Source organism: Leguminivora glycinivorella, chromosome 7 (assembly GCF_023078275.1).
Source record: "Leguminivora glycinivorella isolate SPB_JAAS2020 chromosome 7, LegGlyc_1.1, whole genome shotgun sequence".
NCBI classification, from domain to species: domain Eukaryota; kingdom Metazoa; phylum Arthropoda; class Insecta; order Lepidoptera; family Tortricidae; genus Leguminivora; species Leguminivora glycinivorella.
Genome location: NC_062977.1, coordinates 10,386,866 through 10,414,857, shown reverse-complemented (window position 1 = coordinate 10,414,857; position 27,992 = coordinate 10,386,866). Strand labels below are relative to the sequence as shown.

General features: G+C 37.1%; 2 protein-coding genes across 4 annotated transcripts; one reads left to right on the top strand and one right to left on the bottom strand.

Moving 5' to 3' along the window:
• Positions 1-7: 7 nt before the first annotated feature.
• On the top strand, positions 8-21,484 carry LOC125227915. Of its 2 annotated transcripts, none has more exons than XM_048132319.1 (6): positions 8-187; positions 16,767-16,922; positions 17,775-19,149; positions 19,237-19,894; positions 20,067-21,124; positions 21,203-21,484. In XM_048132319.1, exons 1-6 carry the CDS (start codon positions 131-133, stop codon positions 21,298-21,300), a joined length of 3,402 nt encoding a protein of 1,133 aa, XP_047988276.1. In that variant the 5' UTR covers positions 8-130; the 3' UTR covers positions 21,301-21,484. The 2 variants fall into 2 exon arrangements, with proteins under 2 accessions (XP_047988276.1, XP_047988277.1); XM_048132320.1 differs by having other exon boundaries at positions 9-187; positions 21,208-21,484.
• LOC125227916 (probable cytosolic iron-sulfur protein assembly protein Ciao1) lies at positions 21,480-27,985 on the bottom strand. 2 transcript variants are annotated; one of them, XM_048132322.1, is made up of 6 exons: positions 27,806-27,978; positions 24,860-25,090; positions 24,435-24,566; positions 23,932-24,108; positions 23,508-23,701; positions 21,480-21,834 (listed from the first exon to the last, which is right to left on the bottom strand). In XM_048132322.1, exons 1-6 carry the CDS (start codon positions 27,811-27,813, stop codon positions 21,650-21,652), a joined length of 927 nt encoding a protein of 308 aa, XP_047988279.1. In that variant the 5' UTR covers positions 27,814-27,978; the 3' UTR covers positions 21,480-21,649. The 2 variants fall into 2 exon arrangements, with proteins under 2 accessions (XP_047988279.1, XP_047988278.1); XM_048132321.1 differs by lacking the exons at positions 21,480-21,834; positions 23,508-23,701; positions 23,932-24,108; positions 24,435-24,566; positions 24,860-25,090 and adding exons at positions 26,166-26,980; positions 27,054-27,241; positions 27,320-27,636 and having other exon boundaries at positions 27,806-27,985.
• Positions 27,986-27,992: the final 7 nt, after the last annotated feature.

Sequence of the window (27,992 nt, the reverse complement as noted above, 5' to 3'; positions counted from 1 at the left end):
GCTGCGGAAGGCTTCGGCGCTGCGTACGCGCCAGTAGGCTTCAAGCCAGCGCGGCGCGTGGACGTACGCGCAACGAACGAGCGAGCGCTCCCGACTGTAGCTGCAGCGATCGAGAGCAAGTCTCACTGAAATGGAAGTGGCAGGTCAATGGCGGCGGGAGTGGGCTGGAGCCGCCGAATATGGGAAGGTGAGGCCGCTACGCTACTAAAGCTTATCAATTACTTCCTTGTATAAGTTTACATAACAAATAATAAAAGCTGTCTAACTTCAAAAGTTTAGGTCTTAACACTGCATTAACACCACACACAGTAAGAACTTCAACTATGCAGAAGTCTACAACATGACGGGCTATAGAAATCAATTAACCACCATATATGGAACATGTTAAGTTAGAATCCATAGTTGCTAATTAAAAACTGATGAGAATGCGAAAGATAGGTGATGATATAGACGATAGGTACCTATAGCTATGTTCCTTACCGGTTAAACTTATGGCATTTCGATTAAGAAGCGGTCATTGCCAAAAGAGTGAAGTTGTCTTTCCTTATACGGTATTTAAAACTTGGAATGACGCGATTGCCTGAGCTACATAGCTAGGCTATTGCCTCAAAACCTAAATGGTACTAGTGTACCGTTACGGTAAGGTTCAACTTCGGAAAGAGGTCCCGCAGACCTGTCCGGCACCGTACCGTGTGTCTCGTTTTTCTTTGTTTCTTCAATTTTATGGAACATAAATATACCGCATAGGTACCTACACGTTGCTTTTTGTATTTTAATGAGCAACGTTAATATAACAAGTAGGGTGGAGCGAAAAAACACTTTTCTGGAATTAGCAAACCTAATAGTTATCAATCAATGCCCCTTAGTCTATGAAGCCTTTGTGCAAATTTTCGGCTTTTTAAATCAACATCTTCTGCCTCCGCATTAGGGTTGAAATTTTGAAAATCTCATACAAACCTAAAAATTCAACTTTCAGATAAAAAAAAAATTTCGGCAGTATTATGTTTAGTATATGTTATTGATACCTATCATTATGAGAAACTACAAAAAGTTGCGAAAATAGCGTCAAGAATCGCCAAAGTTTGTCTAGTTTCAGTACATTCGCCAAAATAGCCGCTAAAATACTGAAAATTGGCGATTTTTAACGCTATTTTCGCAATTTTTGGTAGTTTCTTGTAATAATATGTATCAATAATGTATACTGAACATAATACTGCCGAAAAACATTTTTTATCTAAAAGTTGAATTTTCAGGTTTGTATGAGATTTTCAAAATTTCAAACAAAATGCGGAGGCAGAAGATGTTGATTTAAAAAGCTGAAAATTTGCACAAAGGCTTCATAGACTAAGGGGCATTGATTGACAACTATTAGGTTTGCTAATTCCAGAAAAGTGTATTTTCGCTCCACCCTAATAACAAGTCTGGTCCAGGAATTTACAATACAGACTTAGAAAGCATTGCTTGAATTGCTTCTTCGGCAACCGGGAAAAGAAATACGAGATGTTTAGGTATTTTCTATATTTACTTATAAAATTCTTTTAAAATAAATTGTACGTTTTCCTGAAATTATGTAACTTAACTTTTGCCTCTGGTTCTTAGTATTGACCAAAACAAGTGGCAACCCGGAGTCGTTTTCAGGATGCAACCTGCACGGGAAGCATGGTCGCGCGATAGACGATAAAATAGCAGGCCGTCCCTATCGCACTATTAGTAAGTGCGATAGAGACGGCCAGATGTTTTATCATTTATCGCGCGACCATAATTGCCTGCCTGAATTATACATAGGAAGTTATAATATTTTTACGATACTAAGCGGAACTTATTCATACGGAGGCTTAAATTCCACGTGTGAGTACCTACTATATTATGTACTCTATGTTCCGCCACACTATTTTATATAAGTGTACCAGGATTATTCATGTTTATACCCTCCTGTACGATTGACATGTTTAGCTAGGCTGTTAATGTTAATTTAAGGAATAAATCAATAAAGAATAAAGAATAAATTAAAATTGAACTTTACACTCACCTAGTCCGATAAAACAGAACATACAGGGTGGCCCAAAATTACGTTGACAAAGAATAGTAAAATGTTGAAATAAACCAAAATATCGAAGTTACCGAAAATATTTTTGAGCCTATATTTATTGTATATTTCTACATTCACCATGAATATTTCAACAGCATTCATGTCCATTTCGCAAGATTTGCTATGTAGACCAATTGTAAAACGGCGATTTTTTCATATTCATACGTTCGATACGTTTCAGCCTACCTACGTAAATTCACCTCACTTAAAACTATAAATTATAGTTTGTAATCAATCTTAAAACCCTAGCCCGTTTATTGATTACAAAAATTAGGATATTTAAAAAGCTAAACGTGCAATAAGTTAGACGAAAGTCATACTAGAGGTGCAGCGGCATATCGTTATTTTTTTTTTTCTTACATTTGCGTTTGTACTTCAAAGCCAAAGGAGGGCATTTTGAAGGCGATTCGATGTATTTGGTCAAAAATTATTAAGGTTTCACATTTTAATTTGTTGGACAATCATTCGTATAAGGACAGAAAAATAATTATACAAACGTTTGTCAACGTATTTTTGGGCCACCCTGTAATATTTATCTAGATTGACTCTACTACAAGGGTCGATGTTTGGTACGTTTTCAGCGTAATTGAAGCTAACATTGCAGCTTACTGTACCCAACCTAGGTTATGATAATTATAAAACCGGCAATGATCCCATAAGTGTTACGTGACAGCTATAAAAAATAACGCAACGCATGGCAAGACGTGAGATAGTGCGCCATATTTCAAGTAACACAATGGAGATCGCGGATCCGATCCGTAGCGATTATCGAACGGAGAAAGTCGCGGCGGATGCGAGGAAGCTACCGATCGCTTTGTCTACTCTATTCTATTGGACAACTTCCTCTTCATTAAAATTAGAACTTGTAGCGCATCTCAACTGCCTACTACTTATTATGGCTGTGTTGTTACTAATTACGCAAGTGGTTTTCCGTAAACTAAGGTTGCAATCTTAATGTAGGTTTTTAAAATAGGATTTTTTATTATATACCTACTTTAAGACGTTACAGTAACTATAAGACCGAGGATACAATATAGCTGAAAAAAGTCACGACTTTACTTCCAAATAAGTTTATCCAGGAATTAATAACACAGGTACCTACTTACTAGCTAGCAAAGTTTTTGTAGACGCTACTGACAGCATCACATCTATCATTCATTCATTGGTATGTTTGTAAATGATTTCTGATTATGTTCCTGCTTTACGATACTAATTGCACTGATTGATATGAATTACATATCATTGTTTGTAAATATACATTATAGTTGCTTTACGAACAATGCCAGAATAGAAACTAGTCCCAACATCCGAATATCATTAAATTGAAAAGTGTCGCTCTTCCAAACAATGGTAGTTAACAAACACAAAACGTTTTGTCGTAACGTAACATAAAGTCGTTTTCTTTGTCATGACATTATCATACTATGATAATAAATTCCATCAGCTCCTATGTAGGTAATATTGTAATCTCATATATTTATGTAGATAGCTGGTGAGTAGGTAAATAAGTACCTCAGTCTTTAAACGCGTAGGCAGCCAGTTGGCCCCAGTGTCATCAATGTCACAATCTTAACTTTTGTTAGAAACTTTGAATTAATAACTTAAGCTTAGGTACTTAATTTTTTTTTATTTTATTTATTCAATTCAGACATCAAATGGTCCAAGAAATGTGTTAGTTAAGTCGCTTATTATCTATGTTAGTAACAAAATTAAACAAGTAATATTTAATAATTAATAATTAAAAGTGACTTCGTCCTCTGACTCATTGCCCATAACAGCGGACAATCTAGCTTATTTGCTATCATGTTTAGAATGCTGTTGCTACTGCCGCGCACTCTGTCAAGCAGTGAGGCAGTTTTCTTGCGCCACACAGCATCGAAGCCATCTGTGCGCGCCTCTGCAAACATGGTCGACGCGCTGCAGAAACGCGGCAGTCTCAACAACATCCTAAACGCATTATTGTATTGGATGCGCAGGGCATTGTAAGCCCGCTGAGTATATCTAACCCACAGACTTGACGTGTACAGTGATGTACAGTAAGCCTTGAAGAGAGTAATTTTGACCTCATCTGTACACCGAGCAAATCTGCGGGCCAGCATGTTCGCTCTGACTAACTTGTCTGTCTACAAAAAACATTGCAACATTTTAGTTTAACATATTTATTATTTACATTGGCGATAAGATACAGAGCAAATTTAAATAGGCGACAACTGACCCTATGTAGAGATACCAATACTAATTTTTGTTTAACTGATAACTGGACTATGACGATTTACTTGATAATCATATCTTCTAGACAACTGGTGATATGGTATTGTAAACGTGTGTCCTTATCGTAGCCTAGTCAGTAGTAACTGACTGAGCGGGAAAGTTTTTTTTTTAATCATAAAAATACTCAATTGCCTTTACTAGAACTCTAACTAGAAAATATTATATCCACGTTTATTGAATGAAGACATCATTGAACGAATAAAATAAACAATCCGTCATATTTGTTTTATGATCGAGGACTCGTGGTTTTTTTACAATTTCGGCAGGTGAATGGTGGGCGTGTATTGATTTAAATTGTTAAGTATAGGTGTACGACATCTGGTATTGGACTTATTTTCAAACGTGTCAATTTGCTTTAAGAAAAACTAAAGTATATCTCTACCTACACAATGTGTAGCTCTGGCCATGATTTGCAATTTAGATTAGCTCTACCTCTACTGTATCACAATTTGTATCCAACGTATTTTTTGCAGCACGGGAAGCATGGTCGCGCGATAGACGATAAAATATCAGGCATGGTATTTTATCGTCTATCGCGCGACCATGCTTCCCGTGCAGGACACGTTATATAAAAGTATATAACTGGTAAGCAAATAAATAAAGGTAAATGTAAAGCCAATGACATATTTATGCTCATATGTTTATAATAGAAGCTTTAAGTCTTGGTAGTAAGCTTCAATAAGTCAAGGTCCAGTAGGTAAATTTAAAAGCAAAAACTAGTTTCTGTAAATTTACTTAAAATAAAATGTAGTTTTTGCGCTTGTCTATTCATAGGAAACGATATTGTTAGTAATTGCGGGTTGCGGGCTTTAGGGTTTCGTCCGTTTCGTATCCACCGCGATAACTTGTTTTTGATTAAACTCCTCCGACTACATAGACACCGATTATTAAAAAAACCGGCCAAGAGCGTATCGGGCCACGCTCAGTGTAGGGTTCCGTAGTTTTCCGTATTTTTCTTAAAAACTACTGAACCTATCAAGTTCAAAACAATTTTCCTAGAAAGTCTTTATAAAGTTCTACTTTTGTGATTTTTTTCATATTTTTTAAACATATGGTTCAAAAGTTAGAGGGGGGGGGATGCACTTTTTTAGGGTTCCGTAGTCAACTAGGAACCCTTATAGTTTCGCCATGTCTGTCTGTCCGTCCGTCCGTCCGTCCGTCCGTCCGCGGATAATCTCAGTAACCGTTAGCACTAGAAAGCTGAAATTTGGTACCAATATGTATATCAATCACGCCAACAAAGTGCAAAAATAAAAAATGGAAAAAAATGTTTTATTAGGGTACCCCCCTTACATGTAAAGTGGGGGCTGATATTTTTTTCATTCTAACCCCAACATGTGATATATTGTTGGATAGGTATTTAAAAATGAATACGGGTTTACTAAGATCGTTTTTTGATAATATTAATATTTTCGGAAATAATCGCTCCTAAAGAAAAAAAAAGTGCGTCCCCCCCCTCTAACTTTTGAACCATATGTTTAAAAAATATGAAAAAAATCACAAAAGTAGAACTTTATAAAGACCTTCTAGGAAAATTGTTTTGAACTTGATAGGTTCAGTAGTTTTTCAGAAAAATACTGAAAACTACGGAACCCTACACTGAGCGTGGCCCGACACGCTCTTGGCCGGTTTTTTCCTTTAGGAGCGATTATTTCCGAAAATATTAATATTATCAAAAAACGATCTTAGTAAAACCCTTATTCATTTTTAAATACCTATCCAACAATATATCACACGTTGGGGTTGGAATGAAAAAAATATCAGCCCCCACTTGTAGCCCATATGTAGGGGGGGTACCCTAATAAAACATTTTTTTCCATTTTTTATTTTTGCACTTTGTTGGCGCAATTGATATACATATTGGTACCAAATTTCAGCTTTCTAGTGCTTACGGTTACTGAGATTATCCGCGGACGGACGGACGGGCAGACATGGCGAAACTATAAGGGTTCCTAGTTGACTACGGAACCCTAAAAATGAAATTCTTGCCTAGAACATAAAAATCTTTATAAATCCAAGACTAAAATGTCTTAAAACCGTACTAATGTTACAAATGTATTAAGACGATACGGTAGGGGTCAATTCTCCATACAAACGCTCTCGACTATTTCCTCCCTGGTTTTTGAAGATAGAGCAATGATTTTTTCAACACAGATTGTTATTATTTTTATCTGTGTCGGACCGTTTTGATTTTTTTGATATTCTGCTTTTTAAAGACTCTAGAGCCAATCAAAAATTTCCAAAAACGGCCTTTTTCATTGTGGCGCAAAAAAAGGTGTGATACTCAAAATTGGTAACAATTCACCAAAAAAGGTAAACGGTCCGACATAGACTATTTCATTGTTATTCTGATTCTCAAATTTCGTTCCGATTGATAAAGTTTTGAAGGAGGAAAGAGTCGAGAGCGGAACCTCGATTTTAAAGATTTTTTTGAAATATCTTTTGACTAAGTTGTTCTTAATGGACAATTTTTTTCGATAAATCTACCTAGTTAATAACACTTGTATATTTAACTAAAATTCCCAAGTTGAAATGTCACTTTCTATCCCTTCCACTATCTCCACTTAAAAAACCACGTCAATTCATCGCTCCGTTTTGCCGTGAAAGACGGACAAACAAACAGACACACCCATTTATAACATTAGTATGGATATTAACCATTTCAATTCATGAAAAAAATGTATTTTAGTAACCTCTACTCGAGCTAGTGTAACTCGTTCTTGGCTACTTCAATTTATCGGTACCTACAACGAGACTGGTACCCGGTGACGGGTCATGGCTCCACAAGGTCTTGGTCTTGTCACTTAATTAGATCATTCGATAGTCGCACAGATAAATTGATAGTAGATTGAGGCCTGACCAAGATTAAACCGTGGTACCAAATCTGTCCGTTGCGTACATAATCTGAGATCAAAACCGCGTTGATGTCTTTTTCACTACAAGACTATTAGACATGTAGAAAATTCTAATTATGATTGATTATGATAAGAAAGTTGTACATGAATTATTGCTAACCATAAAATAACGATAAAACCGCGTTGATATATTTTTCATTGCAGAATTGTAATTGGAAGAAAATTCAAATTACGTTAAGAAAGTTTAGGGTTATTAGCGCAAAAACGAAACTCTTTCACTACATTTCGCGCGTGACACAAATTAGCCTGCTTTTGTTTGCCGCAACAGATTATTGTGGTCATGTCAATTACACAAAACAACACCTTTCACTGATTTGCGAAACATTGTTTGATGTAGAATTCTTATTTAACATATGTACCGGTCTTTATTTGTATTGACAACATGTATGAGACGGTGTTGGCATACTAAATAACATGACAAAGCTCGGAACCACGCGGAGCGAGCATGTTCACAAAAACAAAGAAAACAACTCGTCCTTCATTCTTATTCCTTTTAATATAAGTAAGTATGCTTACACACACAATACAACACAAAATGTAGGTACAGCTTGGATTCATTGTCACTGAGCTGCTTAATGTGATCATGAAGTTGAGCGATCACGTCAAGGATAGGAAATTAACTAGTACCATAGTATCAAAAAGTCTACATCTAAAGGCATAATTTTTAGGGATGTACCGACTATTGATTTGGCCGACTAGGCCGACTACCGACTAGTCGGCGCTGGGGTGGCCGATTAGTCGGCCGACTAGTCGGCCAAAACAGTTTTTTCAACTAAGTTCACATTTTGAATGTCGTTTTTGGTCCTTTGCTAGCGCTTTTCATGATTTTTTTACAGGTTCAAATGTCTATGAAAATATTTAGATAGATTTTCCATTTTTAACAACCGGTTTGGCATAGTAGGTAATGAATCCTGCCTATGAAATTGATAGTCCTAAGTAGGACATTATTTTTGTGATATCTGATATTTGTTGTTTTGACTAAGAAAGGCATAACAAATAGGTACACAATACAACCACAGCAGCATTGATTTATTTTTGTACTGTTTTTCTATCACTTATGAAGTGCCGACTAATCGGCCTTTTTTGCCGACTAGTCGCCGACTAATCGCCGACTACAAAAGTGGCCGGATAGTCGGCTTTCCCGACTAGTCGGTACATCCCTAATAATTTTCTTATTGTGCTGTGCCAGCCAGTATTCTCAATACTAAACATGCGTTTGACTTCAAACCAGTATAATAAGTGTGATCTTAGACTAAGCATTTTATTAAAGATATTAGGTTGAAGTTATGTTAGAGATGGATTGATAGTCGAGTAAACGTTGGGTTGAGCTGAGGTTGTTGGTCTGGGCTCGTGTGCAGGTGCCGGAAATCCTGCGCAAAGGCCGCGGGCCCGAGGCTGCGCCAGACCATCCGTGCTGTTTGTACGCATCGTCATTACCAGCAGCCTAATGTCGTTTAATGATCATTTAACTAGCAATCATCAAGCCAGCGCTAACATTAACCTGAAGGTAATCTGACAGATTTATGCCCACACTGAAATTAATCAATATATGTGTGTTTACGTCTAGTCTAGAGGTAATCCTTGATGACCAGGCCGGTTCACACGTATTAAGTTGTCAAGTAATTAACTAAATTTTAACTTAATTTTAAGCGACTTAAAGCGTGTAAACAATCAATTTAGTAATAAGTTACAACTTAATATTTAGTGTGCACTTAAGCAAGTAAATTAGAATTTTGTCTATTTTTCTGTTCAGTGGGTGGGCGTGAACTACCACTTGACACGTTTGGACAGGCACGATTTAGTTAAATATTAGTTAATTGTATAAGTTTGGCGGAGCGGTTGCTATCGTATGTTCGTGAGTTAACTATCTTTTTTGAAAAATGTCGAAGTGGTCGGAAGACACTACAGTGAAGTTTATTGAAGAATATACTAAACAAAGTTGCACTAGCGCCATTATCATTCCTTCTGCTTATGCAGTTTCTCACCCACAGTCTCGTGGGTGCTCTCGTTTCCCTGTCTATTTTATCCTTCATTTCGTCTAAAACCTCGCTGAATAGATAGATATGAATGACTTGAACGCGCTGTTGATCGTCCATTTCGGGATGACTAAAGAGCTTAGCTGTTACTACGTGTAAACGCTTACTTAAAATTAAGTCGCTTAAAATTAAGTTAAAATTTAGTTAATTACTTGACAACTTAATACGTGTGAACCGGCCTATAGTATCATAATATCTCGCTTTCTCATAATTGCGTACCTACAAATGTCGTCACGGTGGGAAATATGTAAATATGACCAATATCTAACGGTTTGGAAGTTTCCGTGACGGGCAGATGACCTGTGAGTCATAGCGACAAAAGAAATCGAATACTTAGGCACTAATTTCGTAATATCAATGTCAATGGCGTAATCAAGGACGTTGACACGGAGTTCACGCTGAAACGACGAATTTTTAGTGTTCATGTTTCCTTGTTCATATTTATTTCCCCCAGCAAGAAGACCTGGGGAATTTGATGTTAGAGGATGATAATAAATAAGTGAATCATTAATAATTTGCATGAATTAATAGAATGTGTTCAAAGTCTTAGACATGTCTGTTACGACTGTTACATCTCGTAATCCGGAAATAACAAATTGCTTCAGTCAATATATAAACATACAACTAATTTATTATAGCGGCGAACAGTAAGATCAGTACCAGGTATAAGTTATTATATTAAGTACTACGTCAGTATCGGATCGAAGTTCGGACTGAATCATTAGGATATGTAAATCATTTAAGGTGAATCAGTAGAACGTGGGGATTTTTAAGTGGTTTCTTGCGAGTCGGTGGATATGGCGCGCTCGCCCCCGCGAGTCGACGACCCGGCGCGGATCACACCACCGCGCGCTGTAAACCTTAATTATACAAGTCAAGGTGTAGTCAGCAGCAGTCGCTAAGCGGGGAGGTGTTCAAAAATACCTTGGACGCTGATATTCCCTTAACAATAAAGTCGCGCCAAGATATTCTTAAACACTTCGCGCGGCCACCTTTGCTGTTGACTGTACAATAAAAATCACAATAATCGAGAGCATAGAAAAAATTATGACGTTGCTGTGAAGTCATCAGGGCGGTACCTACCTGTCTGTTAAATACCTTGAGTTGACAGCTACCTATAGATGCTTAAATTCTTAGTTTAGGTGTCATCGCTTTAGCCTTTTGTGTTAAATTTGTTGTCACAAGTTTCGACTTGTGTTAATAACGAAAAAATATGGAAATACTTCTATCAGTTTCACTTAATTTTGCTTTAACTTTTTATCAGATAAGTGTCGTTAAAATAAAACAAAGACTGACTTAAATTTTCACGATATTTAAGTAAACTTCTTTTTCAGAATTAGGAAGTAACGTATAGAAATTACGTTTTTAGTTGCGTAAATGACCGAAGTTTCGAGGATAGCATTGTCCCCGTGGTTTCGAAGAAGTCCCGTTACAATAAATAATAACAGTGGTAGTGCTGTTGACAATAACAAAACACAAGCGATAATAGCACGGGTGTGTCAAACTATCGCGGGCACATGTCATTCATTTCACACGTTTTTCTGGACGCGTTGACCGTTATCTGCCATCACGTATGTGCTCGTCATGTCTCGAGATCAGTGGGTTGCGAGTGCGACCTTACTTTTGGTTTTCGTTGGCGTCCGATCACGTCATGACGTCACCGTATTTTCTGAGATAATTCGCCTTGATCTAATATATTGACGGTTAAGGTTTGCAACAATGTTTACGATTAACGATGTAGATCTAATTTGATTGAGGTTTTTTAACCACAGACTTAATTGAAATCTTTGAAAACTTTAAAACAAGGGCAAGAAGATTACTTCCCGTTAAAGCGTACCTAGCCCACGTTTAATTAAAAACTTTTTTCATCATCATCGTTAATTCGATTTGAAAGTTATCGAATCAATAAAAAGATAATTATTGATTGATTAGTTGCTGAATGAACTGCTCGCCGACAACTAGTCAAACGGCATCTGCCATAGCGGATCCGCAATTAGCATAATTAAGACCGTCGTCGGCTTGTTTTATTACTCTCCGTTTTTAGTCATAGATGTAGGTGCGTCCAAAATTTCTGTAAGCTCTATTATAGAACGCGCTAAATAACTGATTCTAGATTAGGATCTCGACAATAGTTTCATGCACAAAAAAAAAGTGACCAACCCTACCAGTAGCCGAGCCGTACTAGGTCTAGAGTCCGGCAAAGTCAAATAGTGGGAAAACGTAAAATTGGTGGTTTCTGCGTCTGTTTTTGGACTCAGTAGGTAGGTATAACATATGCTTATTGATACGGCTTACGTCGCTACCGCTAGACCACTCTACCGGCTATCCTAGTGGTAGTTTGTGTACGACTGAACTGTTATTGGATGTTTAAGTAAATGCATTCGAGCGCATTCCGCCGGGTTTGGATTCGATATAGGTTTAAATAACGCAAATAAATGAGACCCAGTCTTGAAAGAAGACACCCACTGTGAGCTCCAGAAGTTCACTCATTGTTCATTGGAAAAGATCGCAATCCGACTCGCAATTTCATTTCGCCCCCGCATCGGCGATCACGTCACTACGGCAAATAAATGTACTTGCCACCGAAGGTCGCTTATGCTCGTACTAAGTCTGAGCAGGTTTTACAACAATTGTTCCGATAAGATATGTTTTATCTGCTGACTCGCCATTGTGTAAGTCCAATATTAAACCTACGCTTACCAATGAATAATTACTAGATCCCGGATAAAAGACAGTAGGATAGGTACCTACTCTATAGTAAAATAGGTACTACACCTATAGGTGCGACGACCGTAAATTAGATAAATTAACTTGTTATTAAGACGATAGGATACAGGTCAATTCTCCATACAAACGCTCTCGACTATTTCCTCCCTGGTTTTTGAAGATAGAGCAATGATTTTTTTCAACACAGATTATTATAATTTTTTCTAGTCTAGACCGTTTAGAGACTAGTCGGACCGTTTTGATTTTTTTGCTATTTTTATTTTAAAAGACGCTAGAGCCAATCAAAAATTTCTAAAAACGGCCTTTTTCAATTTAGCTCAAAAAAGATGTGATACTCAAAATCGGTAACAATTAGCCAAAAAATATAAACGGTCCGACACAGATTATTTCATTGTTATTCAGATTCTCAAATTTCGTTCCGTTTAAATAAGTTTTGAAGGAGGAAACAGTCAAGAGCGGAACCTCGATTTTAAAGATTTTTTCGCAATATCTTTTAACTGATTTGTTCTTAATGGACATATTTTTTTCGATAAATCTAGTTAATAACACTAGTATATTTAACTGAAATTCCCAAATTGAAAGGGGGGCTCCTTTCCATTTTAGCATTTTCGCTCCCGTAGCGTCTTAAGTTGGTAGTCAGCTCGTACTAATTTCGGAAGATTTAGATCGATCGAGCAGATAAAAACAAAAGTGTTCTGTAAAAAAAACAGCCGTTTTTGTACATGATTCTAACTACCTAACATTTTTTTTTCGTTGGGAATGGGGCGTAACATGATTAGGGAAATTTTAGTAAAACACTATTTTTGTTAATCTGATCAAGGAGTTGTCGTTCTTAGATGCATTAGTTGTTAATGAAGCATAGCTAGTTTTCGCGAAAGCTCGTTCGTCTCATACACACGTCTCATATACGGTGACTTTGAATTTTTGTAATGGCTTCTGTTTCTACTCTTAAATGTGCATTTGGCGTATCGAAATTATATCAAAGCTAGCTACTAAGTATTGGTTACGGACGTTGCGGTTCGGAGCACGCAGCAGCCCTATTTGTTGCATTCCTAAATTCGATGCAATTTTCTGAGACGTAGTATTGTTACTTGTTAGTTTAGATCGCCTGCTAGAAACGATATGACATCAATTAGCATTAGAATCATGCGAGGCAAACCCTTGCTTATACTATCAAACACGACGCAGTTACATCGCTTCGCTATTCTATCAAGCTTACACTGTGACTGAGCGAGACGTGGTTAATTGAATATATGTATTTTTTATTTCTGAATAAGGTCTACTGCGAGTAACTGCATGTTCCCGTCAGTGCGGTTGTACAGCGACCGGCGCAACAGCGTCGGCGGACAGTTATAATAACAGTTGAGCTCATCATAAACTGTGGTCATGAATATTTCATGTGAGAACTTACTCGGAACAACGTAAAAACTGTAACGAATTGTCGACCTCTCAAATTTTATTGTAGCACGCTTCTACGTTATAATAGGTAGAAAAGTACCTAACTTTCGAACGTCATTAAAATATAGATTCATTGAATAGAATAAGCTTGTAAAGTACGTCTGACTATTCTTTTACCCCCCAGCGGCCCAGAGCCGCCAGAAGTACGTCTGACTATTAATTTTATCGACGTTTAAAGCCCACTACGCGGATGCCGTCAGAGCCGCCAGACCAATGGAAATACACATAACCGAATTTTCTCAAGAATAATCTAATGGGATAATGTTTAGCATCGACGTTTAATGGCTGCATATTAGCTAGTTCGGTCCGACGGCTATGTTTTTAATAAATAAACAAATAAATATTATAGGACATATTTACACAGATTGACGGAGTCCCACGGTAAACTCAAGAAGGCTTGTGTTATGGGTACTCAGACAACGATATACATTAGTTATTTGTTATACAAGGGGGCAAAGTTGTACTTTAACGCCGAGTGTGGAATTGAAAAACGAGCAAGTGAAAGGATTCTGTAGTTGAACCACGAGCGAAGCGAGTGGTTCGAGAATAGAATCCTGAACTTGCGAGTTTTTTAACACACGAGAAGTAAAATACATTTGCACCCGAGTGTAACACAAAACTTTTCCCCTCACTATAACGAGGACACTACAACGCAAAAAATGCGTTTATCACTGCTTCCAGTAGTTCCACATGTGGTAAATCATCTTTATTACTAGATTCACCTACTTTAATCAATTTTAAAGCAGTTAATTTGACTTTATTCAAGGTCAAATTACTTTACCCACTAGTGGATAAAATGCGTTTTTACCCGCTGGTATTAAAGGACAAAACACGTGTTTCCGAGCTAGTGAGGGGAAAAATATATAAATACTTATATACTTAGAAAACATTCACAAACTCAGGAACAAATATCTGTGCTTATCACATAAATAAACGCCCTTACCGGGATTCGAACCCAGGACCGCGGCTTAGCAATCCCAGACCGGTCGTCACATTAAACGTCGATCTAACTCTACATTATCGCATTCGTTTCATCCTTGAGAAAATTAGGAAAGTCTGGCGGTTCTAAGGTTTTTCTCTATAACAGCTACATTAAGTAGACAGACACCTACAAAAACTTTGACTTTGCTGCAGCGGAGTAAAAAAAATTGTGACCCATAGCATAGAGCTACCTATATTCTAGAATAACCAAGTTCAGATCACAAAACTACACAAGTTTTCGTAAAGTGTAATAGGTACTTCTTAATGTACTTAGTTTTTTATGTTTCTGTGACACGGTAATCGGTTTGCCGAGATCCATAAATTAACGCAAGCATAAATTACGCCAGTGACCAAACCAGTGACAAACACTTACCTTTCAGTAGCGACCTACAAACCAGCAGTGTTTATGTTTTAGTGTTTTTAGACAGCTGTATAGTACCTATTTCTAGAAATGAAATTGTAAATTCCGTTGTAAAAACCAATGTTAATAACAAAACGTTTTTATTTAAAGCTAAGTTCAGTTTATTTTAAAGCATCATTACATTCATTTAGAGATGGGTAGGGGTGAGTAAATACTGAGTATTTACCCGTAATTTACTCAAAGCACCGAGTAATTACTCGTATTTACTCATTTGGGTGAGTAGAAACTGTTACCTAAAAATAATTAAAAAAATGAGATTTAAGTACTTAATCGTGTTTATTTTAACTGTGTGGACATGTTTAAATGATATTTATATTGTACGAAGTTTATGGGAGTCTTAGTTTGTCGAAAAAGAGGTAATCACTGTGAGAAAAAAATAGTGATAATGTTTAGTTAGCAGTTCTGTTTTAAAAAAGCTGTTATTTACAGTAAAAGTATGAGACTTAAATTAAATTGATGTTCTAGATAACGGCATGACGTTCGGAAGTGATTGTTAATGTAGCACTTAGGACTCTTTATTAAGGGTTTTCTAAAGAAAACTCAAAAATGGCTCAGCTGATGACGTTTAAAGTACTAGTTTTGTGTTTTGTATTATATGGGCAATAATTTGACGGTTTCTGGATATTTTTCCAACAACGTATTCGAAAGTTATAAAGGTATAAACATTATTTCGGCCTCAAATATCGTTTTATTCCAAAACTGTTCATATTATTAAAAAACTTTTTTAGAAACATTAAATTAATTTTTGAAGACCTATCAGATGATGTATAACACACAGGTAATTTCTGAATTTTATTTTTGTGAAAAATAATTACATGTACGGAGAGCACATCTTTAAAATAAAATTCATATAAATTTGATTACTTAACTTAGTAGCCGATGACAAAATACACCAATATTTCTAATTTATATTTCCGTTTCAGCACGCTAAATAGTTTATACCCACCAATTTGAGTAAAAACGAGTAAATACGGGTATTTTGAGTAAATACTGAGTATTTACTCGATATTTACTCTTGAGTATTTACTCACTACCCATCTCTACATTCATTACTATCTTTGGGAACTTATAAGGATTCTATTATTTATATAAAAAGGAAGGCATCACGTGACGCTTTATTTGTTCGACTTTTTCTAAAAGTAGCAGCTTTAATGTTAACAAGTTCAAACCCGCTTCCATGCAACTACCCTTTCAAAGAAACCTTTCACTAGATAATAATAATATGTATGTTTTATTTTTTACATACTATTAAACAAGGACGTGTGAGCAAGCTCGTTGTTTTATGTGCCATGCGTTAAATGTCATATTTTCATTTTTTTTAAAGTTGAATAGGTAGACGTTTGACCACGATCACACCTGATGGTAAGTGATGATGCGGTCTATGGTGGAGCACATGACCCATGAGATACCTATTTACTTATTTTATTTATAAGGCTACGACGTCAATATGTTATCTATTTTCTATTTTTAAAACCAGGCCAAATACAAATCTTGATTGAATAAATTTAAACTTTCCTACCTCAATGTGTCTTGCACTTAAACTTGCATGTTACAGAAAATACTTTCAAATAACTTACACATGTTTCGTTACCATCCATATCGTAATATTATCTAACGCAAAAAAAAAATCGATTGCCCCACCATTCCCATTTGTCCCCGCTTTCTGTATTGCGACAGTCGCATGGGGCTGGGACAATTCATGAATATTTAGATATACATACAGTATTGAACAGGAATATCGTTTGACCGTGTTCTAGCATTTTCCTCGCCAGGATTTGAGCGTAGGGGTTTAATCTCGCGATCTTCACTTGTTTTGTATCGAATTAAAGTTAAACACAATACAGCTACCCCCGTAATCATGTTTCCAGGTGACAGAGGGTGGCGTCACACGGCAGGTGGCGCGCGCGATGGAAGTGCTGCACGCCAGCGCGCCGGGCGCGCGCATGCGCGTCATGCGGGCTGCGTACCACTCCACCGCGGGCCCGGGCGCAGCAACGTCCTACATGGTGCACTCGTCTCGCAGAGTAAGTACCATGTACCTGTGTACCTTCACCTTTATTACCATGATTGTTCAAGATGAACTGGTTCTGCAGAAACTGCATTAGAGCCATTTTGTGCTATGGGAGTGTTGCACGCAAGCACTCACGCGCTCGCATGTGGAACATGCTGACTCGTACCCCACTCGAGGACGGGTGATGAGTAAGAATTCCATTACCTTTATTATTGAAGATGATCATGATCCTACTCTTGAAAACGCACGACATTTTTTGGCGCCATACAATGGTGCTTCGATATTTTAGTCCTCACCACTACTAAACAGACGTCGTCGCATGGTGGAGAGAGCCGTGAGTGCATCATTTTCCTAAACTAACTTTTCAATAATACAAATGTGAACAAGTAAGCGTTAATCAGATAAATAGTGTCGGCCAGATACGAGTGTTAAGATCAGAGAATTGTTAGATTAATATCTTAAGCCCGAACCAAACAACGAGGCGTAAAAAGTGGTTAGGGCAATGACTTGTATTGTGACACAAGTAATAATCCCTAAAACCATCAAGATAAAAACTACACACTTTCAAAGCTATTGTCTATTAATATGAACCATTAAGGCTCCTCGGCTACTAAGGCCTCCTCACAGTCGCTAGTGAGGAGGAACTTGTCAAAATTTGCTTCTTATGATAATAAGTCTATGTGCCATTAAAAAAATGTTTTGCTATTCATAAGTTTCATAACCACAGTCAATGACCAGATTCATCTACATACGTTGTACTTCAATTTCTAATACTCAATTTAGAAGTCAATTGTTTCATTGTTTTGATTGTTACTACATAAACGTATTTTAAATGAGGTTTAAATTACCTTTTTGTTCCTTTCAGGTAATATCTTCCGGCACCAGACTACTATCTCCTTCGTTAACCAACAGACCCTTTGGAGATACCCCTTCGCTACCATCGCTGCCGTCACTACCGCTGGAAATATCCTCAACCCCCTTGGAGTTGGTTGATACTCCAGAAGCAGAGAATTACAAAGTGACAGAACCAGACGACACAGAAATTTCTCAACCTTCAAAATGGAAAAGTTCCACAAGCAAGAGCTCAGTAAGAATGCCCAGTGAAGAATCTTCGTCTACTGACAACGCCAGTATTATCGATCTCGATCCCAAACCCCATCACAGAAGTATATTCAGAAAGTATTCGTATGATTCAGAAAATAGTGACATTTCGACCATGAAGTTAAGCAGTAGAGCCTCCCCATTGTTAGATGCTCCTATATCGCTGAGCACTCTTAAATACAAGTCATTACTGAACGGGAGTAACGATTGGACTAACAGACGCAAAAGTTACAGCTTTGAAGAAACAGATCCGCTAAATGAAACCATCTCACACTGTAACGACACACTGGCAATGGAGTCCTCCACGGACAGTGGCATCTGCAAGTCGACTGAAATAGTAAACGATCACGCAGATTATGAAAGAAAGGACAGGAAATATTATCCCCCTGAAGATTCGTTCAAAGATTGGCTTAACAAAAGCCGGCAAACTTCATTCAACAAAACCAATCAATATATATCTAATAACAGAGGGCACAATGTAGTGATAGAAGAACCAAGTGAAAGCAGTATTACACTGCAGTCAGCAGGTAAAGTATCAATTACAGTGCCCATCACACTTGAATCTGAAGAAGACTATCAACACAGGAAAGCCCAGGGTCTTGAAGAAGCTGAAAGAAGGCGAAAGAAAGTTGAATTTTGCAAGACTGAATTACACTTTGCGGCTGAATCTGGGAAAGTTAATATTATAGCAACTGATGAAAAACCGCCACCTACAAACGATTTCCGAAGAAGAAAAAGTGCTTTCGTACCAATGAAGAAACCCGAGAGACCGACTACCCTATTGCTCGAAAAGAAAACAACTGATGATACGATGGTTGATTTATTACAACACAACACTAGTGAGGTAGTTGAAAACGATGAGAATACAGCAGCTACAAAAAGTATTCTCAAAAACAAAATTCCTAAGCCCAAACCATATCTCCTAGGGGAGAACATGGCTCTTGGGCTCGCTGACGACGTTCGAAGTGCTAAAAAGTCCAGTACATGCAATGAGCATTCAGATGTTCCAACAGCTGTTTCATTAATCAATAGGCAGCTGCAAGAAAGAAGGTGCAGTAATGAAACAACCTCCAGCATGACTAGTGAAACTGACATAAGCAGTCCTCTTAAAACATTTACTTCGAGGCCAATTAATGCAGGTATATACATAGTATAAGTATTGAATTAATAATTGTGATCAAAAATGGTAATATTTTCTCATATCTGATTCATGTTTTTCTTTTCAGGTCTTATCAAGAGTGTAAGCTCAAAAAGTCAGCATACTAGCCAACAGTATTCGTCAACCAGTGAAGTTACTGACACCTTCAATTCAGTTAAAGAAAAATTGAAGGCATTGCAGGCGTCCCCGACGCCGGCAAGATCGAAAACACGCCAACTTCGGCAATCTGATCTAACTTACTTTGGTATTCAGAATGATAAAAATAATACAGAAGATGATAAGCCTAAGTTCATCAGAGATAGAATAAAAATGCAAAATGAAGCAATTGATAATATTTTCCAATCGGTTCGGCTTATTCAGCAAGTCTCTAACAGTGTATCAAACAGTGTGTGTCACAGTGAAGCCGAATCAGAAGACGCTGTGGAATATCAAAATATTCCTCTTAAAACAAACTTTGCTCCTATACCAACGCCAAGGTCGCGTACAAAATATACCGACAGAGATTCTGAAAAAGTAACCGTTTTGAAGCCTATTGTAGAACAGGATTCTGTAGTGATAAAACAGCAAACACAAGATTCTACAAGACGTTCTAGGTCACGAAGATATGAAGAGGTTTCCTCACCGGCAATTCGAAGTATATCTGAGCCCCCTAAAGCTAATCGATTAAGCTCCTTGGAAAAATCACATCGACGAACCCACCATATCAAACAAAATGTTTCCGCAAGGTAATATTCCATTAACCAGCTAAAATATACCACCTACATAAATAATCAATAACAATAACAACTAACAACAACATCATAAGTATCATAACATATATTTCGTATTATAAATTGTCGTGTAAATTTTATTTTTGTTATATTGTCGTTTAAATTTTATTTCGTATTTTTGTTTTAGGATAAACAAATACGGAACAGAGGAAGAGCAAACTAATTATATTGAAAACCATCCTTCAGATACCGCTAAATTATATTTAAGCGAGGAGGACGACTACGAGGCGGTGCCTACTTATGTCAACATAAACAAAGAACTTTGCAATAATGCAACACCAATAAACAGTGAAGATAAAATATGTAAACCAGAAATTGGTATTAAATCGCGCCAGTCACATAAAACTGACACTGATCATAGAGAAATCGTTCAGAAAGCAGATAAGTATGCAGTTGAACGAAGAACACGTACACGACATGAGAAGGCTGAAACTGACATTAAACCAACTGAGAGTCATAAAGCAGATCAATATGAATCAAACCGGAAGTCGCGTGCAACACATGAAATGACTAGTAAGGGTCATCAAGAAACTACTCGAAGTCAGACAAACTCTCGAGAAAAAATCCAAAAAGCAGACAAACAAAATGATAGTTTAAACAGAAACACAAACTCCTCAAGGAAAAAGAAAGACTTAAAAACTGTCGCAACACCGTCAGATATTCCGCAATCTAGCGGCCCTTCAGAAAACTCACAAAGCAATACAACAACAGAAAGTAAAAGAAATAAGGAGGAGAGATCCACGTCGACGAGCAGGCAGACAGAATCACTTAGACGTGCGGACAAAAATATAACCGAACGGACTGCTGAGGTTTCCGACACTCCCAGTAAAGACTCGAAAGTAAGTAAATCTCAACATGTGAGGAGTGGAAGTCGTCATTCGACTTCTAAGAAGGACACAGTAGAAAACCATAAACGATCTAGCGCGAATTCCGCTGATCGCCACCGCAACTCGTTGCAACTTAAGTCTGGCGAGAGAAATGGGGAAGTGCACTACTCAAAAGACAGAAAGTCTAGAAGAAACGAATACGTTATCAATTACGATGATAAGAACGGGACAGTAGCGTCAATAACTAAAGTATCAACTGGACCTGGATCAACAAGAAAGAAAAAAGCCTCTTTAGAAAGAATTAAAGACACCCCTAAAGAATACAGAATTCAAAGCAAACCCGAGAAACTTCACCTGCGTAAGTAAGCCGTTTGCATGCTATCAACAATCTAACAAACAATAAAATACAGCCTCTAAAAATGTAAACGTCTTTCAGTGCAGTTCCCAGAACGAGAGATCCCAAGCGGACTGAGTCACGCGCATAAGAGATCGAGGACAAAAGTGCATATACAACGGACTTGCCAGCTATTGTGAACTGAGTATGAGTAATGCTAGTGTAGGAATGCCAAAAACTAGCCGATTGCTGTTATATTAGTATTTATGTATGGAACTTGCAACTTTTGTATAATTTACGTGGTAATTAAACATCGAATAATACTGATCTCACATTAAGGTTAACAATACAAATAACAGTTATTAATAAAATATACAACTTAAATGCGTTTCTTTTATTTAAAACTAAATGCGAAAATATATTGTTTAAAGCAAAACATAGACAAAAGATAAAGAACTCTGTCGGGGTATCAGTTACAAAAATCACTTCTTGGCATCTTTTTTAAACCTGTTATCTACGTTCCTGTTTCTAACTATGACAAATGCAAACTTACACAGTAACCAAGGGGTCCTTGTCAGTCTTGCTCACAAACACTTTCACTTGGTTGTCTAATCTTTTCTGTAGATCCGGCGAGAACACTGACAGGAATCCTCTCTCGGAGTCCGAGTGGTTGGTTAATATAACCGAAATGCCTTTTTGTGCGGCATCAAGCACGTCGTGATGAAGCATCTCACCTGAAAATATGCATTTAATTAACTAACTTCTTGTTAATCCTAAATCCAACGTCGACTTGCCTTTACTAAAAGTCGCCGTCAATAGAATTTGTGCACAATGTAAACAAACCTTGTAGTCAAAATGTCTTTAATTTCTATTTTAACTCATCAGATACTGGCTAAATCCATGTGTTATTTAATCAATTCATATCACATCATGATCCTCAACCTTTAAAATAGTAAGATTGTGCTAAAATATTGACATTTTATAAAATGGTTTGTTTACATTGTTGACAATTTCTATTGACGGCGATTTTATATGAATGATATGCAAGCCAGGCCCCGTAGCCGAATGGCATTTCTCCGACGCCAAACGAAAACGAAACGTAATCCGGCTCTGTCGCGCCAATACGCAAGAGCGATAGGGATAGATATCTACTAGCGGGTGTCCTGCCGTTTCGCCAAAAAACGTTTCGTCAAATTTCATTTCCCAATAATCATTTCGAAATAGTTTCATTTCCCAAAGTATTGTTTGGCAAAGGTATGTTTCGCAATGATTTTGTTTGGTCAAATTATCATTTGGCACAATTTTACTTAGTCAAATTTTATTTAGTCAAAACTTTATTTCGCAAACGTTTTTAATGGCAAAACTTATTATCCCAAAAACATGTTTGGTCAAAATTTCACATCGCAAATTTCGAAAATATTTAGGAATTTGCATTTTCATTTCTACAGGATTAATTTAATTTACTGAAGATTTTTTTGCCAAATTTAACTTAATATTGTCAAATGATAATTTCAGTTTTATTCCCAAGGCTTCAGTTGGACACGAAAAGTTTGCTCAACTTTATTTTTGTCAAACTAATATTATTGGACAAAATTATTTTGTCAACTATTTTTTTGTCAAAAAATGTTTCTACAAATTACACCATGCAAAACCACGTTTGACAATAAATATTACAAGGCATAAATGTAATGTAATAATTTTATTAGTATTGTAACAGAAAACTCGTGTGTGACAGGGTCAGTTTAGGTGCGACGACGAGCGAAGCGAGGAGGAGCGTGTTAGGTTGACAGTGAGCAAATGGCGTTTTAAAGTAATTAAAAATTAATAGAACATAATGGTCTTGAAAACATAAGGTTTCTTATTAATAGAATGTATCCGGACATGTAAGTGAAATTGTCATCCTTGACATTTGCAGCAGGAGGAAAAAAAGTAGGTACGACATACACATTATTTCACACAAATCTTGGACACAAAGTATAAAATCAACAAACAAATTTCCAATGCACCATTTAATTACAATATATTGGGAAATGGAAATTTTGCCTAACAATACCTTTGACTAAATAACATTTGGTAAAATGAAATTTGACCAAGTAAATATTTTGGGAAACAAATACTTGCCAAAAAAAGTTTTGCTAAATGTCAATTTGCGATAAGTTGTTTTGCCAAACGTTTATTTGGGAAATGATAATTTGGGAATAATAGTTTGGGATGTGAAACTTTGGGAAACGTTTTTTGGCGAATCGTCAGTAAACCCTACTAGCGTTTCGTTTCGTGAGCGTTTCGTGAGCGTTTGTGCCATTCGGCTACGCACCCAGTTGCTTAACTTTAGCGATCGCATCTGTTAGAGATTACGACTTAGATATATTACAGATGTATGTCAAATAAAATAGACGCTTTTGCTCACCTGTCAAGTATAAATCAGCAGGAACCTCTTTGAGAACAGAAGCGCCGGATCCAGCGCACAGCGCGACGGTTTTAACGCCGTCCGATGTCGACTTGCCCTTAGCCAACGCAAGGCGAACGTGGGGCAAGCCGGTCAACTGCTTCACTCGTCCGATGGCGTCTGATAGAGGTATCTCGGTTTGTAGATGGAGGTACCTATAATAACGGTAGGTAAAATGAGATTTACCCTACATACCTACGTCAGAACATTCGCTAAAAGAGTTAGGAATAAGCTTTTAAGCTTTAGCATTTTACGACTGAGAATATGGTGAACGATCCATTATGACTGCGCCAATGCCAGTTCTAACGCGATGATTATGCGTAGAGGGACAGAATTTCCAATACAAAAAATTATTAAAAGGTATTAAAGAGATATAAATTGTTACCTTCCGGCTCCGAAGTTAGGGTCAGCTCCAGGAGTGATAGGTTTGGACTCCTTGACAGTGAAGGCTGAAGCCAGCCAGTCGTTCACGCCACCTTGCACGCAGTCCCAGCTTGTGTGGGGAGAATAGAGCGATATGCGTTTTTCGAGTAAGAACGATACGATGCGTTGCTTCCAGGCACTGAAAAAAGTTCTGATTAGACCAGTATCTTTACATTTCAATTTACCAATTAAAATAGGCAAGAAAAATATGCTGCTGTCTCTTGCGTTTTAAATTGTAAAATTTGAGGCCTAATTATTAGTTCACCATTTTAGGCTATTTAATAGATTGAGATTTTTCTTATTGCTACCTACAATACCTACATCTCCGACAACGCACTTACAACCCCTCTGGTGTTGTGGGTGTCTATAGGCGATGGTATTTTTTTACTATCAGGCGATTCATCGGTTCCTTTGCTTCCTATATTAAAATACATATAAGTGTCTAATAATAAAAAATATGTTTACCTTTGCACTACAGATTTCAGAGGAGCAAATATAGGAGGATGGTATGCAACAATCATTTCGCAACCTTGCTTATCAGCTTCCTTAGCTACGGTCTCTGTCAAGTCATTGGTTAATAACAACTTCGTTATATTCCTGAAAATAATATTAAGTTTTAAATACCTATTACACTGTCAGGATTTACATACAGTAAAGTGAATGCGAGAACCAGTGGATTTAAACAGTGAAACAAGCGTGCTATGTTGGTCAACACACATGGCGATATTGTGCGTGCGTGCGGAAGTAGAGCCTTTAACCGCTTAAAATGTATCATCAAGCCGAAACAGACACAAAATTACATGAAGATTTGTCTTATTTAACAGGTATTAGCAAAATGAGCTGCATTTTAAATGTCTTATATATAATTGATTATCGGAGGATTAAGGTACCTGGGAGTGTACGGCTCTACCAGCAAGCCAGTGTTATCCCAACTTTCTGCAAGACTTTTCGGGGCAAAATCTTCCAACACTGACACCACCTTGCCAAGTGTCAGTCCAGTTATTTCCCTCTCTCCCATTGACATTTTGATGGATGCAGAAATAGAGTAAAATTTTGGGAAAACTGTTTGTTTGCCAATTATGTGCAAACTTCCTAATTTCACAAGCATCAAGATAGAAGATCTGAAAATAGATGAAAATTAGATATTCTCAAAAGAAAACACATAGCACATTTAATTTCCTATTATAAGACTACAGTGGAAACTGGATAAGTGGCACCTGGGTAAGTGGAAAACCTCTTTAAGTGGACCTAAGTTCTCGGTCCCGGTCCCTTAACAACGAATTACCTCTATAAGTGGAATTTTGGGACCTCTATATGTGGAATCCATTTTTTCGGAAATTTCTTATTTTTACCTCTGCAACTGGAAGTAGTCGTCTCCGCAACCTCTATGAGTGGAAAATTGGTTTATGTTTTAGCTATATATTTTGGATGAGATTACACATCGTTCAGTTTGGTTTTAGCTGCGTTGCGGTGCCGTGCTGTTAGATAAGCAATGCCTAAGCACACAATCAAGTGTTTATCTCTTCGGGATAAATTTAAAAAATCGAATTTTTTCATTAAAGTACAATCTGTATATTGATTTATTTAACCATAATGGTTTCTTGCATAAATAAATATTAGAAGTGATTTTGTTTAAATATAAGTTACTTCATAACAAAGGAAAGATATTGTTTTTGTAGAACAGTACTGTGGATTATTTTGATTGCTTTTAGAAGTCAGGATTAAACCTATTTTTTGTTAATTTATATCTACATGTATATTAAATAAAAGATATATTTAGTTTTCCCGACTTAGCGCCTGCTCTAATAGCATGTAAAGTCAGCTGCGGAGAAAAGTAGACCCCCTTACATAGAAATTTGTATGGCGGGTCTCCTTTTCTCTGCAGCTGACTGTACGTGACCTCTATAAGCGACATTACTAGCATCGACAACCTCTATTAGCGAGAGCCTCTATAAGTGAGAAGACGTTTTATTTGAACCTGGTTAATTGGAAAACTGGATAAATGGAAAACCTGGATAAGCGGAACAAAACAGCCGGTCCCTTGCGATTCCACTTATCCAGTTTTCACTGTATACTATAACCATAAGAACTACAGATGTTACATGAACATACTATCAAAAAAATTAAACAGTCAGAAAATACATTAACTGTACTTAGTAGTCTCTGGAACAGAATTGGAAATAAAACTATAATTGCTAGCTTATATGAAATGAATTTATTTCACTTCAGGTGACAATATTTCTTTAAAACAATATAATAATATAACATTAACAAAAAAACATAATCATTTATTATTATCTCACCAATATAAAAACAAACAAATCTTTTAAGGTCAATGAAGTAAGTTTGATTAATAAAATCAACTAGCAGTGTCTTAATGTAAGTGCATAAACATAATATTCCAAGATGTATACAGTAGAGTACAAATTTGATCTTAAAACTAAACAACACTACTTGTGTCTCTAGTCAGATATCTTCCATATTCTTATTTCACCATCATCACTACAAGAAAGCAGTTCTTGGTTCCCAGTAGGATTCCATGCAACACAGTTGACATCTTGAGCATGAGCATTCAGTTTTGTGCAAATCAAATCAAATGTTGGAGCATTAGGGTCAGAGTCTTCAGCCTCTTTAAATATTCTAATGATGTCATCACCACAAGCAGTGGCTATCAAGCCAGTCTTATGGCACCAAGCTATGTCATATACACATCTTGAGTGATACCCGGAAAGTGTGCAAACACATTTCCATACAGAATCTCTATCTTGAACCATCACTCCCTCCTGATTGTCAGGTTTATATTCCTTCCATATTTTAACAGTCCTGTCATCACTGCATGTGGCCAGTCTCTCCCCAGTCTTATCAAAGGCTAAACTCCACACAGTAGACTCATGGGATTGCAAGGTTGCTACACATGACCAGTCATTGTCCACAGGATCCTCCTTGTAGAGCTTGACAGTGTTGTCATAGGATGCTGAAGCCAGGATGTCTAGAGTTGGGTGCCATGCCACCTACAAAAATAATCAATTTTAATTTTTAGACTTCTTTAAGCTTAACAACTTCAGTATATGTAATAGTACTAACTTTCTTGACATCTTGATTGTGAGCATTGAGAACTGAAGCACATTCATATTCATCATCCCCTGCCACCTCCCACACCCAGACAGATTTGTCTCGCCCACAAGTTGCTAGCAGCTGCCCAGATTGAGACCATGCCACACTTTTTACTTCATTCTCATGTCCTTCCAGTGTAGCATTGCATTCAAACTGACCTGCAGACATAGTATGACATTGCAATGGGATCATAAACTTCTATACTAAGTTTAGATTAATTAGAACTTCATACAGACCGCTTTTCTTGTCCCAAATGGCTGTGGTAGCATCAAAGCTGCCTGATGCAAGGAAGTTTCCACAAGGAGACCACGCCACTTCCCTGATGGTGCGTTGGTGTCCATCCACAAGAACTGTCTTTATAGCCCATTCCTGTCCTTCTTTATTCCAGAGCTTGATGGTTTTGTCTTCTCCACATGATGCAAATATTTTACCGAGAGGGTGCCATGATACATTCCAAACTATCCCTTTATGCCCGGTCACAGTTTGCAATAATTCCATCCTAGCCATGATCTACTTAGGTACTCAGTTTACTTTGATATACCTCAAGGATAACCTATAAATTGTTGAATTCAATAATCAGGTAAGTACGGTCAGATCAATATTAACCGAATACGACCGTATTACGAAGGTTGATACAGGCCATTAAATGAGTATAAAATAATAATAATTTTAAATATCGTTAAATAGTTGTAATATTTATCAAAGATAACATAGATACGTACCTGCTCATTAAATACGGAAAAGAAAGGTTTTCTTTATAAATGGTGGTTATTTATTAGTTCCGTGCGTTTTTGCAGTGGACAGGTACGATTTTAACGAAGTTTAAATAACTGTTTTTGCAATAAATGTTGGAAAAATCAGAAACACAACTCATACCACAGAACAGATGAAAATTACATGACAAATGTC

Bases quoted from the DNA above. Each gene is read 5' to 3' on its own strand.
- LOC125227915 (XM_048132319.1), top strand. From the start codon at position 131: ATGGAAGTGGCAGGTCAATGGCGGCGGGAGTGGGCTGGAGCCGCCGAA. The intron at 188-16,766 runs GTGAGGCCGCTA...TCATGTTTCCAG, and splicing joins GAGCCGCCGAATATGGGAAG to GTGACAGAGGGTGGCGTCAC. The intron at 19,150-19,236 runs GTATATACATAG...TTTTCTTTTCAG, and splicing joins TTCGAGGCCAATTAATGCAG to GTCTTATCAAGAGTGTAAGC.
- LOC125227916 (XM_048132321.1), bottom strand. From the start codon at position 27,590: ATGGCTAGGATGGAATTATTGCAAACTGTGACCGGGCATAAAGGGATA. The intron at 27,242-27,319 runs GTCTGTATGAAG...CTATGTCTGCAG, and splicing joins CATTTGGGACAAGAAAAGCG to GTCAGTTTGAATGCAATGCT. The intron at 26,981-27,053 runs GTTAGTACTATT...TTATTTTTGTAG, and splicing joins ACAATCAAGATGTCAAGAAA to GTGGCATGGCACCCAACTCT.